General features: G+C 43.3%; 2 protein-coding genes across 8 annotated transcripts in view; both read right to left on the bottom strand.

Annotated features, from left to right (window-relative positions):
• Nucleotides 1-13,569, bottom strand: part of CTDP1 (CTD phosphatase subunit 1) — a 318,905-nt gene that overhangs the window by 270,656 nt on the left and 34,680 nt on the right. The gene's annotated exons all lie outside the window — the stretch shown is intronic.
• NFATC1 (nuclear factor of activated T cells 1) overlaps nt 1-13,569 on the bottom strand; it is a 110,651-nt gene that overhangs the window by 88,429 nt on the left and 8,653 nt on the right. For all 7 annotated transcript variants that reach the window (XM_068200807.1, XM_068200789.1, XM_068200769.1 and 4 more), the window contains exons 2-3: nt 11,893-12,991; nt 2,789-2,948 (exon numbers count right to left, since the gene is read on the bottom strand). In XM_068200807.1, coding sequence (XP_068056908.1) covers nt 2,789-2,948; nt 11,893-12,991 — 1,259 coding nt within the window. The remainder of the gene's footprint in view (nt 1-2,788; nt 2,949-11,892; nt 12,992-13,569) is intronic.

The raw sequence follows: 13,569 nt of genomic DNA on the forward strand, positions 1-13,569 counted from the left end.
CCAATGAGAGGGGGTTTGAAACAAAGAGAGAGAAAAACTGAGAGAGGAAAGAGACCTCATTCACATTCTCTTCTTGTTGAAGATAAAGAGGGAAGAGCTTTAACAACAGCAGAATGAAAGCAAGTTTCCCCGAAGTACTGACATAAGAAAGACCTGACTGTCAACATGGGAAAATGTAACAGAAAAGGGTAGTACAAGAGGTCAAAGCAGTTTTATGAGAGTTTTCCCTAAGTCAACAGAATAGAAAACACCAGAAATATTAAAGAGCGAAAATCTTGTTCCAAAATCTCTCTCCTGAAGACACTCAGATTCTATTTGACCTTACATCTGAGTTTGAACTTCAAAACTTGAGCTCCTTTCTGTGTAACCCAGTGGGATGAATCAAACCTGACCCAAACAGCTGTAACATCTGGAAATATCTTGATGCTTCAGAGATGCATTTTTCAGGTTTTGCCAGTCACCAATTAAACAGAAATTACTCCCTAGATTTCCTTCTCTTCCATTTATTTATATATACTTTTGTTTTTCAGGTACTTCTTTATTTGTAAGTACTTACGAATTGTCTTACAAAAATTATTTATAAACACTTTCTTTCTTTTTGGAAGTACTTTTAATCCACCCATCTATTCAACTCTGGTCTAAGTCAGAGCTTTTATGCATTTCTTCAAACAGATAACTGGCCACGATGGCAATGTCAGCACAAAAAAGCTTTTTCTGCACCTCTTTACGTTTCTGTTATTTTGGAGAAATGGATGTTTGGGTTGTAATAAAAGGACCAAAAAATACATTAATCCTTATTAAGCCGGTAAAGCCAATTGACAGGGCTTGGACTGTCTGCTTTCTCTCCTTTCCCTTCATGGCCTTCCATAATCTCCTCTCCTCTCCTCTCCTCTCCTCTCCTCTCCTCTCCTCTCCTCTCCTCTCCTCTCCTCTCCTCTCCTCTCCTCTCCTCTCCTCTCCTCTCCTCTCCTCTCCTCTCCTCTCCTCTCCTCTCCTCTCCTCTCCTCTCCTCTCCTCTCCTCTCCTCTCCTCTCCTCTCCTCTCCTCTCCTCTCCTCTCCTCTCCTCTCTTCTCCTCTCCTCTCCTCTCCTCTCCTCTCCTCTCCTCTCCTCTCCTCTCCTCTCCTCTCCTCTCCTCTCCTCTCCTCTCCTCTCCTCTCCTCTCCTCTCCCCCCCTCCCCCTCCCCCTCCCCCTCCCCTTCCCCCTCCCCCTCCCCTTCCCCTTCCCCCTCCCCCTCCCCTTCCCCCTCCCCTTCCCCCTCCCCTTCCCTTCCCCTTCCCCTTCCCCTCCCCTTCCCGTCTCCTTCCGTTTGTGTTTGGAAGCAGCATGCTCCCTCCTGACAGACTGGGACAGGGGATGAGAGGGGAAATGTCTGGATACATTTAGTCCAATTAAATGTTGGTATCACATTCAGTCTTTCCGAAATGCACGTAAGAAACTTTAAGTGCCAAGCTGGCCTTTGCAAATTGATACATCCCCATTTGCATTTCCTTGCATCAAGCCCCAAACAGAGTAGGCATTAATTGTAAACAAGCATGTCTGCCACATGCCCCTCTTTAATATCATTCACAAATGTTCTGCTAAAACCTTTCAACTCCCCACAGACAGCTTCCATAATCCCATGTCACTGACAAGTTCTGGCTAAAGCGTGTTTGCTGATGACAACTCCCCTCACTTTCCTTTTCCAGCTGTGGCAGCAACACACATTTACACAGCAGCATTCTCTGCCCAGCATCATCCCAGCCTCCCACCATTCCTTCTACAGATGTGTTTGCTAACAGGGGCTTACAGCAAATAAACAAACATGCAAAGCCCTGCACATGTGGTCCGTACATCATCTTGAACCATCTGGGCTTTCAACAAGCCACTGCTCCCGCAGCACGGCTTGTGGCACAAGCCCAAGCAGTGTGAGCATGGCAACAGTGCCCTGGCATCCACGAGTCCTGTGGCATCCGGGCAGTGATAAAACCTGGGCTCTGCTGCACAGAGGGTCACAGCCCTGGTGGGTAGCACTGGGAGTTTAATTGCTGAGTGAGAAAGCAGCAGCTGAGGAGGGACAGGCACTGTCTCCCACTCTCTCACACTACTTTTTCTCTTTTTGTTTTAAACAACCAAACTTTGTTCTTCCTACTCCTGAGCAAAGCCCTTTAAAAATGAATGAGACTACTCATATAAACAAATTAAGGGCCAGTTTAGAGTGTTATTAAATTAAATGCTTTATACAGAGTAATTAAAGAGCTTGGTGGAATTAATGAAAGTAGATTCAGATCTCAGATGCTTTCCAGAGCAGCTGGAAAGGTTTTTGAAATTGAACATAAGAAACTCTAAAAGCCTTTGCTCAGAACTCACTGCAACATGCAAACCAGTGACATACTTCTACATCACTGCAACAGTTGTGCACTCCAACATGCATTCACAGTTCTGATTAGATCCAACTGCCAGTTAAGGACTAAATGTACTGGGGCACATCCCAGCTGATTTCAGTATAAACTGCATGTCTGGAGTCTGATTGCACAAATAGGTCCATGGTCACCACTTGCCAGCTGAACACTCACTGAGCCCTACACGGACAGAGCAACAATCCACCCTGTATTCACGTTGCTCTTGCATTGTTTTCACCAAAGGCTTGGTCCACTCAGTTTAAAATACGCTCTAAAGAATGGTAACGTGCAGGAATTTCTCAGGATAGGAAAAATCTTCCATTACATTTTGGTTTTAGAGAAGAAATAGCGCTTGCCACAGAGCACTGAGATAAACAACCTGTGCTGCTCATTACATGGTTTGGTACCTGCACAATGGGGTGGCCCCCCGCAGATGCTTTCACAGCCCCTCGACTGCCTTCTGTCTCGTAATGAGCTCGGTGGTGGGATTTTGGCTGCACTTCGATGCGCAGTTCGTAAGGTCCTGAGTGAGATGGCAGCTGCCAATCCAGAGCAGGCAGGGATGGGCTACAATGGAAAGGAAAACAGATTAAAAATTAATATCAAGTACACTATTATAAACCACAAGCAGCCAACACTATTACTTTAGACACTGTGTCTTGCAGTTTATCCTTCAGCATCTTACAGCTGAAATTTAATCTATAAGGAAAATGTCATGACATAAGTAATTTAGAAGGTATTGGCTATTTTAGGAAGATTTACGGGTCGAGCATATCTGTTGGCTCAGATGCTATCTGATTTGTATCCAAAATTAAAAATTTTTAAGACACAGATTACAAATACCTTATATATTAACTCTAAAAGCAAAATAAAAAAGGCAGAAAGACACGGGGGAGTTTTAGGAAGACAATTTTTGCTGTGAAAGTGAATGCCAAACTAGTTTGGCATTTAATGAATCTAATGGGTTTCAACAAATCTGCTCTGTTTACAGGGGTGGAAAGAAGAAAAAAAAAGCCATTTCCCTGCTTCATTCCCAACACAAAGCATGTCTGAGAGCCTCGAAGTAAAGCTGATCTCTTTTTGGTTAATGCACAACAAAGGAGAAAGCTCTGAAGTCAGAACTTGCTTATGAATCCTATTGATGGTGATGAGCAAGCCTGCAGAAAATGCAGCTCACTCTTCTGGCTCAACACTGACTCTACAATTAACTAAAATACTAAAATACTAAGGACCTATTACCATCAAACATCCTGACAGCATTGCAGTGGTGGGAAAGTGGCATTATTAGAAACCCTCTTCCAGTATAGAGCCCCACTTGAAAATAGCTGGGCCACCTCTAAGAAATGCCAAGTTGACGCTTTGAAAGAAAAGAAACAAGGACAGTAGAAACAGCAGCCCTGAGACAGACTTTATTAATCTTAAAATTGAAGCAATAAGCTTTACAATTAAAACGCTAATTTCATGTCCACTCTATATTCTTTCCTTTGGTGAATTTTCTTCACTGAGTGTCCTTCAAAAGTCTTTACAAGTAGTTAAACAGCACAACTGCAATACACTCCCCTGCCCTTTTATGTGAAACTTTATTACGTCTCCCATCAGCCTGGAGAAGACAACCAGCAAGCAGAAAATCGTGGCCCTTTGTAGGTGCCATGGGCCAGGGCTCCCTAGCACTGCGAGAGGGTTTGTGCCACCACAGCCTTTAGGTTAGGGCTCACCACCTCTCCCCAGCTTGCAAAGACGCTGGAAGCTGGGGATTTACTGGATCCTTGCCTCACTGTTGCAGCCCAGGAGCAAGGACAGTCTGAGCAGCAGGGATCACAGCAGAAAACTTTCCTTTCCCTGTGAGCTGCCTGAAGGGGAAAGGATGTGCAAGAGCTTCCACACTGGATGCATATACTACAAACACATGTTCAGTCGGAGGCTGGATACTCCATGTTACCATCCCAGTGATCCAAACTCGGTGCACTTGTGGCTTCTCAGGCATTACAGCTCTCAGCAGCCCTGCTGGCTCCACTGCAGGACAGGACCTTCACCACTAGCACAGGCACTTTTTTGCTTCGTCTTTTGGGATTTTTTGAGTGCTTACCCAGCCCTGTATCATGAGCATATTGAACTCAGATCTGTTACTGCCTGTGTGTGTATGCACTGCTGAGACCTCAGGAAGTGCTAAGTTTCCCTACATTATCTTTCTTTATTTTTTACAAGTCTGAGCCATGTATCTGCATGCCTATGGACACACTATACACATTACAGGGGTCAGCTGGAGCCACCAAGTCTCATCTTGGGTTAGGACCAGGATCACCTTTGCTCCCTGGGGCACCGCCTACTACTCCAGGACAGCTCAGTGGCAAGTTGCAGGCTCCAAACATCAAGTTATTCTGCTCTCCATCCTTCAGGACATGGAGTCCATAACAGAGAGGAAGAGAAGTATTCATCCTAGCTTACCCTAAGTGGAAGCTTATCTAAAAGAAAGATGTTGTCTCTGCAGATTCTGAGCTTCCATGAACATGTGGAGTCAGGAGAAGCTGGGGGGGGGGAGGGGGGTGGGCACTCTCTCCACTGGCAAGATCCTGCCAGGGACAAACTCTGAATTTTCCTTCTGCCCCTCCACACATGGAAGCCCCTGACAGCTACAGGCAGGATGTTGCACCTTCTGAGCTCCTGTGCAAGCCTTTCCCCCAAAATGGCCAGGGCCCACTCTGGAGGTGAGGGGAAGCTCTTCTGCTACTACACACTCATACAGGGAACAAGGAGACAGCGGAAAATTATAGACAGATGGCCATTGTATGTAGCCACAGCTCTTTGCCTAGTACTTTAGGTACACATATTTTAGTGTGAAAAAAAAATCTGGATGAAGTATATTTGAGTAATGATAAATGACAAAGAGTAGAGCAAAACAGCTGTGCCTCTCCTGGTGGTGATCAGCACAAATTTTTAAACATATGTTTCTGGTTTTAAGTAAATTCTTACTTGATGGATTTTTTTTCTGAGGGTGCAACATCTATCAGATTAGAAATTTTTAACACTTAACTAAAAAGGAGAACTCTGACTGACAGCATGTAGCCCTGTGAAGAAGTTGTTTTTTTTAAAGATACATAGAAATAATAGTTTTGTAATTAATGACATCTCTTTGAAAAAAAAAGAACCAAAGAAAAAACACACAACCCTCCCCCTTTCAAATCAACACCTGAAAATGTTAGTATAATTAAGTGGTAAAATTAATGTTCTTAAATAAAGAATGAAAACAAAAATATGGTTTGCCGTTAGCCTCAAATCTACAATCAAAATTCCAAAGCACCACCTGCCAAATTATAAATTGACATTTAATGGGAATTTTCCTGATAAAGGAAGCAAAGTGATGCATTTAGCAGTGTCACGGACTGGGGCTGTCAGAGCTATTTGCTATGCTAAGTTATCTTCATCATGCACCTAATTTTCTGTGGCTAAACATGCTTAAAGGAAAAAGCCACCAAACAAATGGTGTAGTGGTAAAATCAAATCTGGTTGCTGCAAATATTAATTTGAAAAGGTCCAAACTACCTCATCAAGCCAGTGTCATGTGGAGAGGAGAAGAGCCCCACCACAGCAGTCAAGAAGAGGAATAAAAGGTCTTCATGCAGTCTTCCTATCAAATACACATCAGTCTTTTTTCCTCAGATGACATTTTCCACCAGCTGAAAAGCTGTCCCATTTCCTTCTGCAGCCTAATAAATCTCACTGTAGTCCTCCTAAATACTATAATGAGGTATGGTTGCTTCAAGGCAGGTTCACAAAACCTGGTGCTAGGCTGTAGAAAACTGGCTCACTGTAACTCTGTCATACATAAATCAGATTAAAAATCAGATGAATAGTGATTTATTTTGCATACACCAGATACACAATATGATTAAATCAAAAACAGATTATCCAGTCTAGCTGACTTCTGCCTTTAGCAGAAAGATTTATCAAGTTACAAAAAACCAGGAAAAAGAAAAGATACTAAGCAGCCCACTGGAATATAGAGAGGGAGGAAACAAAGCTAAAAACTTCTGCTAAACTTTGTAAGGGCGTTTATGCTCCATTTTCACATGACTGCTATCCATTGGGGAATTAAATTATAATTACACTTTCTAAGCTACTAGGTGCCTAAGGCCACTGGAAAAAGAGATTCACAAACATTTTTGTCCCAAACTGTAGAAGGTATAAGAACAACTGCCAGTCTCACCCTGGGACTAACCTTGTTCTTGGCCAAGTACTGCAGCACGGAGTCATCTACCCAGACAGCTGCCTAAGAGTGGCATAAGCCACTGCCTAGAAGGAGAAGATGCTCAGTGTCTTTCAGCACCTGAAGTAAACTGAGTGATCTAGAAGGAGTACAGCTGAGACTGGGTTTAGCACAGTTTAGCCCTGTGCTAAACTTAGTTTTTTCTGACAAGGAGTTTTGCTATTGAACAAAAACACAAACTAGAAAAACCACATGGCTGCTGAAACTTTTACCAACCTGCTAGCTTGAACCTGCTCCAACTCTGCACCAAATGCAAATATGGTTACGATTTATTATTTATTACTTATCTCACATCAAAGTAAATGCCTGTGAAATATCCCTGTGTGTGATTTTGAAAGAGTAAGAAAGCAACGGTGATGGCTTCATGTCCACCAACTTGATTGTGGTCAGAAAAATACACCTGCTTTATATTTCACCTATGACTTAACATGGGCAGATTTTACTCTCTCTTTTTTTTTAATTTCCTGTCTGACAATTGAGCAATCTGGCTGTTGAGCTATTAAAATAGATGCTGTATCCCACCCCAGACTTGACTGTATTTTGCTGGCATGCGAAGCAAGTAGCTCCTCTGTGAAGTGCATGAGATGCATTGGAATTCCTCATGCTGAAGTCTGAAAACATGAGTCGTTGTCATTCTCCCACATAATACTTCACCCTTCTGTCCTAAAAATTCACACTAAGATATTGGTCTGCATGGGAAGTTTCACATTTGATGGCTTAGAGAAAGGACAAGAAACTATTGCTGCAGGAATGGAGATTAGAAGTGGCTGGCATCTCATTTCTGCTTATTCTGAATTTAGAATCCTGGGGTGTTAAAATGAGCTGGTGAAGGAGGGACATTAATAAGATGCTCAGAGGGTTGTTTGAATGAGCTAAAAAACAGTCAGGAGAAAGTGTGGGGAGGATTAAATCAAACAAACAAAAATATATCAGTTTACTGAGACAGGGTTCCAAGTAGTCTTCAGCCTTATGGTGCAGCAACCAAATGTAATAAAAAGTCACTGCTATGTGATGGCAAAACAAACATGTTGAAAGCATCTAAACATCCCTATTCAGCAGGAATATAGCAGAAAAGAAAAAAAGATTAGCGGCATTTTGGGCTCTTCCCTGTCCATTTCCCAGTGCCAGTCCCTCAATTAGCACTAACGAGTCCCAGGAGATGGTCACTGCCACACAGCCACAAGTCCCCACTTCACCGAATTTGCCCAGACAGACCTGCCTTTGCTTTGTTTGAGGAACTTCCTCTTGCCATAAACAGGCAAATTTGCCATGGATGCACAGGTCAGCAAATCCAGTGCTGCTGCACTGCTGACTATCTCATCTCATCATCTCATCTCATCTCATGATTGATGGTACCTTTTTCTTGAGAAACTCAACTTTTCCCAAGTAGGGTTGCCCTCTAGCTCATGATCTGGAACAATACACCTCTAAAAAAACAAAAAACAAAAACAAACAAAAAACTCCCACAAAATCAAAAGCATCTGAAAGGTCCACAAATTGAAAGAAAGAACAAAAAACAAAAACAAACAAAAAACTCCCACAAAATCAAAAGCATCTGAAAGGTCCACAAATTGAAAGAAAGAATAAAAATGTCTGCAATATTTTAAAATCATAGTTTGTAAGGAAATTGTATCTTTTGGGTCCTCAATTTTTGCATGCTTGAGTTTAATACTGTCAGAGTCCTAAAAGTAGAATCCAAAAAATCCACAAAAAAACCCAAAAAAGCTCACTGATGCAGACAAAAGTAAAATGTGCTTTTGCAGCTTGCAGAGAGATATTCAACCATACATTCTCTAGGTACAAACTTCAGTCTCCATATGTAAAACTACATAGCCATGTGCCTGTGAGGTCAAAAACATACATGCATATTTTTGAGGTTGAAAAAGAGACTGAAGCTAAAGAAAATGTGGCTTTTGACTGTTTAAAAACAATAAACTGTGGAAGAAAACACCATAAGGAGCTTTTAAAAGTCACCTGTCTATTCCTGGGAACTCCTTTTGGTGTGGTAGACCTCATATACGCCACATGCCCAACCAACAAACACAACCATTTCTCCTTCTCTTGAAAAACACTACATTTAGTGCAAGCTCAAGTGTTAAAGGCCAAAACACTCCTTGGATTAAATAGATTACACTTGATATAAATACAATGCACTATTTTTCAAAGAGTAAGAAACTGACTCCAGGAAGTCTCAGTTTGTGTTTAATCAAATGCAGCAGGTGAAGAGGAAGTAAGATAAAATGTGCAAGATACTCAGAAGCATAGCACTTTGGTGAGTAACTATACTTTTTGTTGTGATATAGGGTGATTTAGGACCTACTTATGAGCAGGTACAGAATAGAAAAACAGGATTTCAGTTTGGAAGTAGTCACTAACAGTGCCCCCATAGCTGAGGGCAGAAGTCCAGTACTGTACTTCCATTTTGACTTTGACATTTTTGCCCACAAGACATTCTGCATTACACAGCACTTGGAAAGATGGAGAAATAGCACAGAAGTAACACCACTGACACAACAAGGGTTTCAGAAACACAGAACATCCCCTGCTTGTACAGTAACTGCTCAGTAGAGTGCTTCTCTTAAAATTATTTGCTGCAGTAACTCTATCAGAGATATTACGGACAGAAGCTTGTTGCATTTGAATGAGACAGCACAATGCACAAATACTGAAATAAAAAAAAAAAAGATCTTGGAGATAAAAGCTGAAAGAGAGCTTCACAAAGACCATCTCTTTACTTTCTTCATCATGATTTACCTCCAGGGGTTTTTGAGGCAGACTGGTATATTTAGATAACTCATTTTGGTCTAGAAAAGGCTTGTTCCAGTGCTTCCCCTGAAATCTCTGCTTGATCTTCAAGTATTTTCTACATCCAAAGATTTGGTGCAAGGCCCTGGGCTGCAACCAGAGGACGGCAGCCAAATTCCCACCAGCCCTGGGTTAACCTGTGCAGCTCAAGCCTCAGCTGTGAGGTCAGGCTCTACCCTGCAACCCTGTTCTGTGATCCTCTGCACCCATGAGCCAAGTCCCGTGCAGGAACAGTCACATGGTCATAGTCTGGAGGGAGATGTGTGAGCCCAGATCTGCACCAAAGAGCCCACCTTGGGAAAGGAGACAGCACTCAGCCGATGGTGTGCCTGAGCCTGCTCCCTCCTGCTCCCAAAGAGATGGGAATGCAAGAGAGGGAGGGAAAGGCGTCAGTGATTTTCCAAGGCATGCTGGCTTTTGAGGAAAACTGTACTGCATATTCAGGAAGAGACAGAGGAGGTAATCAAATCTCGTTATCTCAAAATCATTATGACCGGGTAGATTTTGGAGCCTGAGTTGTTTTTTGGAATCCACCCCTCCAGCCTTCGTGTTTGAAATAGAACAGATGTGTAACATAACAGGAAAAAAATCCAGCTCTGTTGTGACAAATTCTTAACCAATTTTTTGGGAAAGATTTAAAATAACAGTTTCTGTTGCGTAGGCTGTGATCCTATTGACGTCCGTGCTCACTTGCCCATCATTTCATATACATAAAACGAGAGGTGTTTTTGGTGGAAGGAAGCACTGTCAGTGTATCTGATTGGTAAAATGACATTAAAATCACATTTCAACAGTAACTTCCAACTGCCCTAGAGCATGAGTTAATGAGATCACATGGAAACATATTGCAAACCAGGAAACATTTTTTATACAAGACCAAAACAGTGGAAAAAATGTTAAATACACAACATAGTGGGGCTTCATTCTGTGCACTTCACCTTTCTTGTTTGTGTTAGCGCACAGGCCTCCTGATGGACCGCGGCACAGCACCTATGGCCGCTTGCTGCAACAGAAAGATAAAAGCTTGTTTGGTCAAACAGTCCTATTCCTGCCCTTGAAGTCGTTGGCAAAAAGCTGCCCCTGACATAACAGCTGAGGGCCATCCTCTCTGATGAACGTGGGTTACTTGGCACTGCAGTGGGTGAACACAAAAGGCTTTTTCTAAGTAAATGGGAGGGCTCTGAAGGATTTGCCTGGTGTTAGAAGTGTTAGAAGTCTCCACCCCAGCTCTGAAAGACAGCGAGTGCCTAACGCTGGGTGGCCAGATCCAAAGGGGTTGCTGCATTTCCCAGCACTGAATTGAGCCAGGGTCTTGAAAGGAGCTTGGCAATGCAGAGGAGAACGAGAACAATGAGGAAGGGAAGTGTGCTGCAACATAAAGAACCATGGACCACTCCATCTCAGTTTCGGGAGACTGCACACGGCAGAGAGGTGCTGGCTGAAGAAATGTGACACTGACAAGGCTGAGAACCAGGAAACACTTCGCTAACTAAAACACTTCAGCTACACGCTTAGTGCTTTCATTTTGAGAAAGGCAGCTTCACTGTCAAGGGCAAGAAGCCAGGTGTGCTTGGGGAAGAGGAGGAGAAGGGATGACCATCAGAACCAGGGACTAGGAACAGCCTACAAACCCTTGGAAAGCTGAACTATTTTCCTGCACCACATGCTTCTGCCTATTATAGCTTCCAGAAGACTCCAAAATAAAGTCTATAACTATGACAGAAAGAGAATGCAATGACTGTAATTCAGATTTCAGCTACTCTGTGCCGCTTCCTACCCAGAGCCCTGTTGTGATAAATAAATTTGCTGAACAGATTGAACCACTATCAGCTGAAAAATTAGTTTTTCTTCTTTAAACAGAAGTAGTGGGGAAGACAGAAAAAAACAGAGAATCACTGTCCAGTAGAGACAGAAAAATATTGATAAACAGCTTTCAGATGAGCTGAAATAATTTCAGATAAGCTGAAATAATTCACAAAAGAACCATATCCTTAATTAACTTGTATTCACTGTGCACAAAGCATAAATGTAAAAGGCCCTGCAACCATCACCATAATGAGATCATATCCTTGTCCAGCAATATAAAAATACTGAGACATAATAAACTTCAAGTAAAGCCACAGGTTTTTTGGTACCAAATTGTCCTGCTCTCTGAGTTTCTGAATGCCTGATTTCCAGACTTCCTAGCCAGGGGATCATCCCCTGGAAAGTGGATAACTGGTTACAACCTATGCATAGTCAGCTCCTAGAACTCTTTTACTCTTCAAGGCTTGACTCATGGTCACACCAAACCAACAACAGAGGCAGTGTCACAAGACGTAGTTAAGTGGAGTGAGTGGATGGGCAGATTTGGCAGGAAACAGAGACAACAAGGGGAAGGAGGAAACAAAAGCATGCAATAAAGATACTACTGGGATTGCCCTCTAAGTCAGTGTTCCTTACCTCATGTAGGATGCTGGAGATAGAGGCTTTGGTTTGGCCCACTGGTAGGGATGCTGTGGCACAGACAAGTACTGCTCGCAGAAGTTTCCTTTCCTGATGTGCTGAAAGCTGGTGAAGTCTTCTGGTGACAAATCGGCAGTTGGCGATATGGTCCCAGGATCCTCGCCAGCTGGTTCAGTTTTGAGAGTCATGGATGGGGTGTGGTCAATGGTGGTCTTCCTCGACTTGATGGGAATCCCATCGTTCATATCGATGGTACTGTCAGTGGTGAGGGCATTGATGGCAGCAACAATGGCAGAGCTGGTGTACTGGTTTGTGTTCCCCAGCCACGTGTCATCCGTGACACTTACCCGCGGTGAGTTTTGCGGAGAAGGAGTGGGGGAGTGGTGTGGGGAATAGGAGGTTTGCCGGCCATTGAGGCTGTACTTCCTTTTGTTGCAGGGAGATGAAGGCCTGGAGTTGCGAGTTCCCAGCCAATTCTCCTCTGTGATGCTCGTTCTGGGAGACGTTGATGGAGAGTGCCTTGGGGAACTGAGCAAAGTACAGGCCACCATGCTGCGCTGGTAGCCCTCCTCTGTGTCGGTGGTCTTTGGAGAGACACACGGGGACTGCCATGGAGAGGTCTGAGGTGAAGTATATGGATACGAGTAGTTGGACTCATAGGAAGATGCTTCAGAGTTGCAGCTTCTGGAAGACAAGCTACTCGCTGGACTGAGGCAGGATGGGTCCCTGTATGCCTCGATGTTCGGCAAGTTCAAAGTGGCAGTGGAAGGCGACCGCTTGGCATTAGGGATGGCCTCCTCCACCTCATCATGGAAAAACTGGTTGTTGTTATGATGCAATCCCATGTAAGATGTGATCTCAATTCTGGGGCTCTCCAGTGCTGGAGCTCCATTAGGTCTCATGTTTGGTGGCAGGTAGTACTCGGAGGCTCCACTGTCAATGTGTCCTCCATATCCCGAGGGATGGTTTGTCAATGGGACAACTGAAATGATGGGATTTGATGTCTGCAGGCCATGACATGGAGTTGACAATGAGGAATGTGCCACATTTAGAGGCAAGCCAGCATTTACATTTGAAGATGCATAATTATAGTGTTCTGAAAGAAACAAACAAACAACAAAGAATGACGTGGTGCTGCACAAATATACTCACTTAGTAACATACCCAGCTGAAATGGGGGGACATGGCACAACACACAAAAGCACAGCTCTCCTTAACAACCCAGCTCAGAGGCGTGCCATGCTGGTCGAGAGGCTGCGGACTAGCATCCTTGAAAATGCCACTAACTGAACAGAACAAGACAAGATATCTTGGGATGGGGGATGTACACAGACAGAGCTGGTCTTGAGGATATGGTTCCTAGGTGAACCTTCAAAGCAAAAAATTGAGTCTTCAAACAACATTGCTTCAGGATTCTGGGAGACTGCAGCATTCAGAAATACAACTGAAGAGATGTGTTTTTACATAAGTGCGCCTAACTCCCTCCTTGAAAAGTTGGAATACACAAAAAACTGGACAAAAAAATAAAAGTGGAGGCAGACTAAAGCAAAGAAAAAGATCAACTGCATTCTGTTAAAAAAATTATACACAATTGAAATTTCCATTACAGCAAGTTTCCAACTGGTTCCAGTTAACTAGGATTTTGGAAAAAGATGGATCTATTGATCTCTTCTG

The sequence above is a fragment of the Anomalospiza imberbis genome, chromosome 1, assembly GCF_031753505.1.
Source record: "Anomalospiza imberbis isolate Cuckoo-Finch-1a 21T00152 chromosome 1, ASM3175350v1, whole genome shotgun sequence".
Classification (NCBI taxonomy): domain Eukaryota; kingdom Metazoa; phylum Chordata; class Aves; order Passeriformes; family Viduidae; genus Anomalospiza; species Anomalospiza imberbis.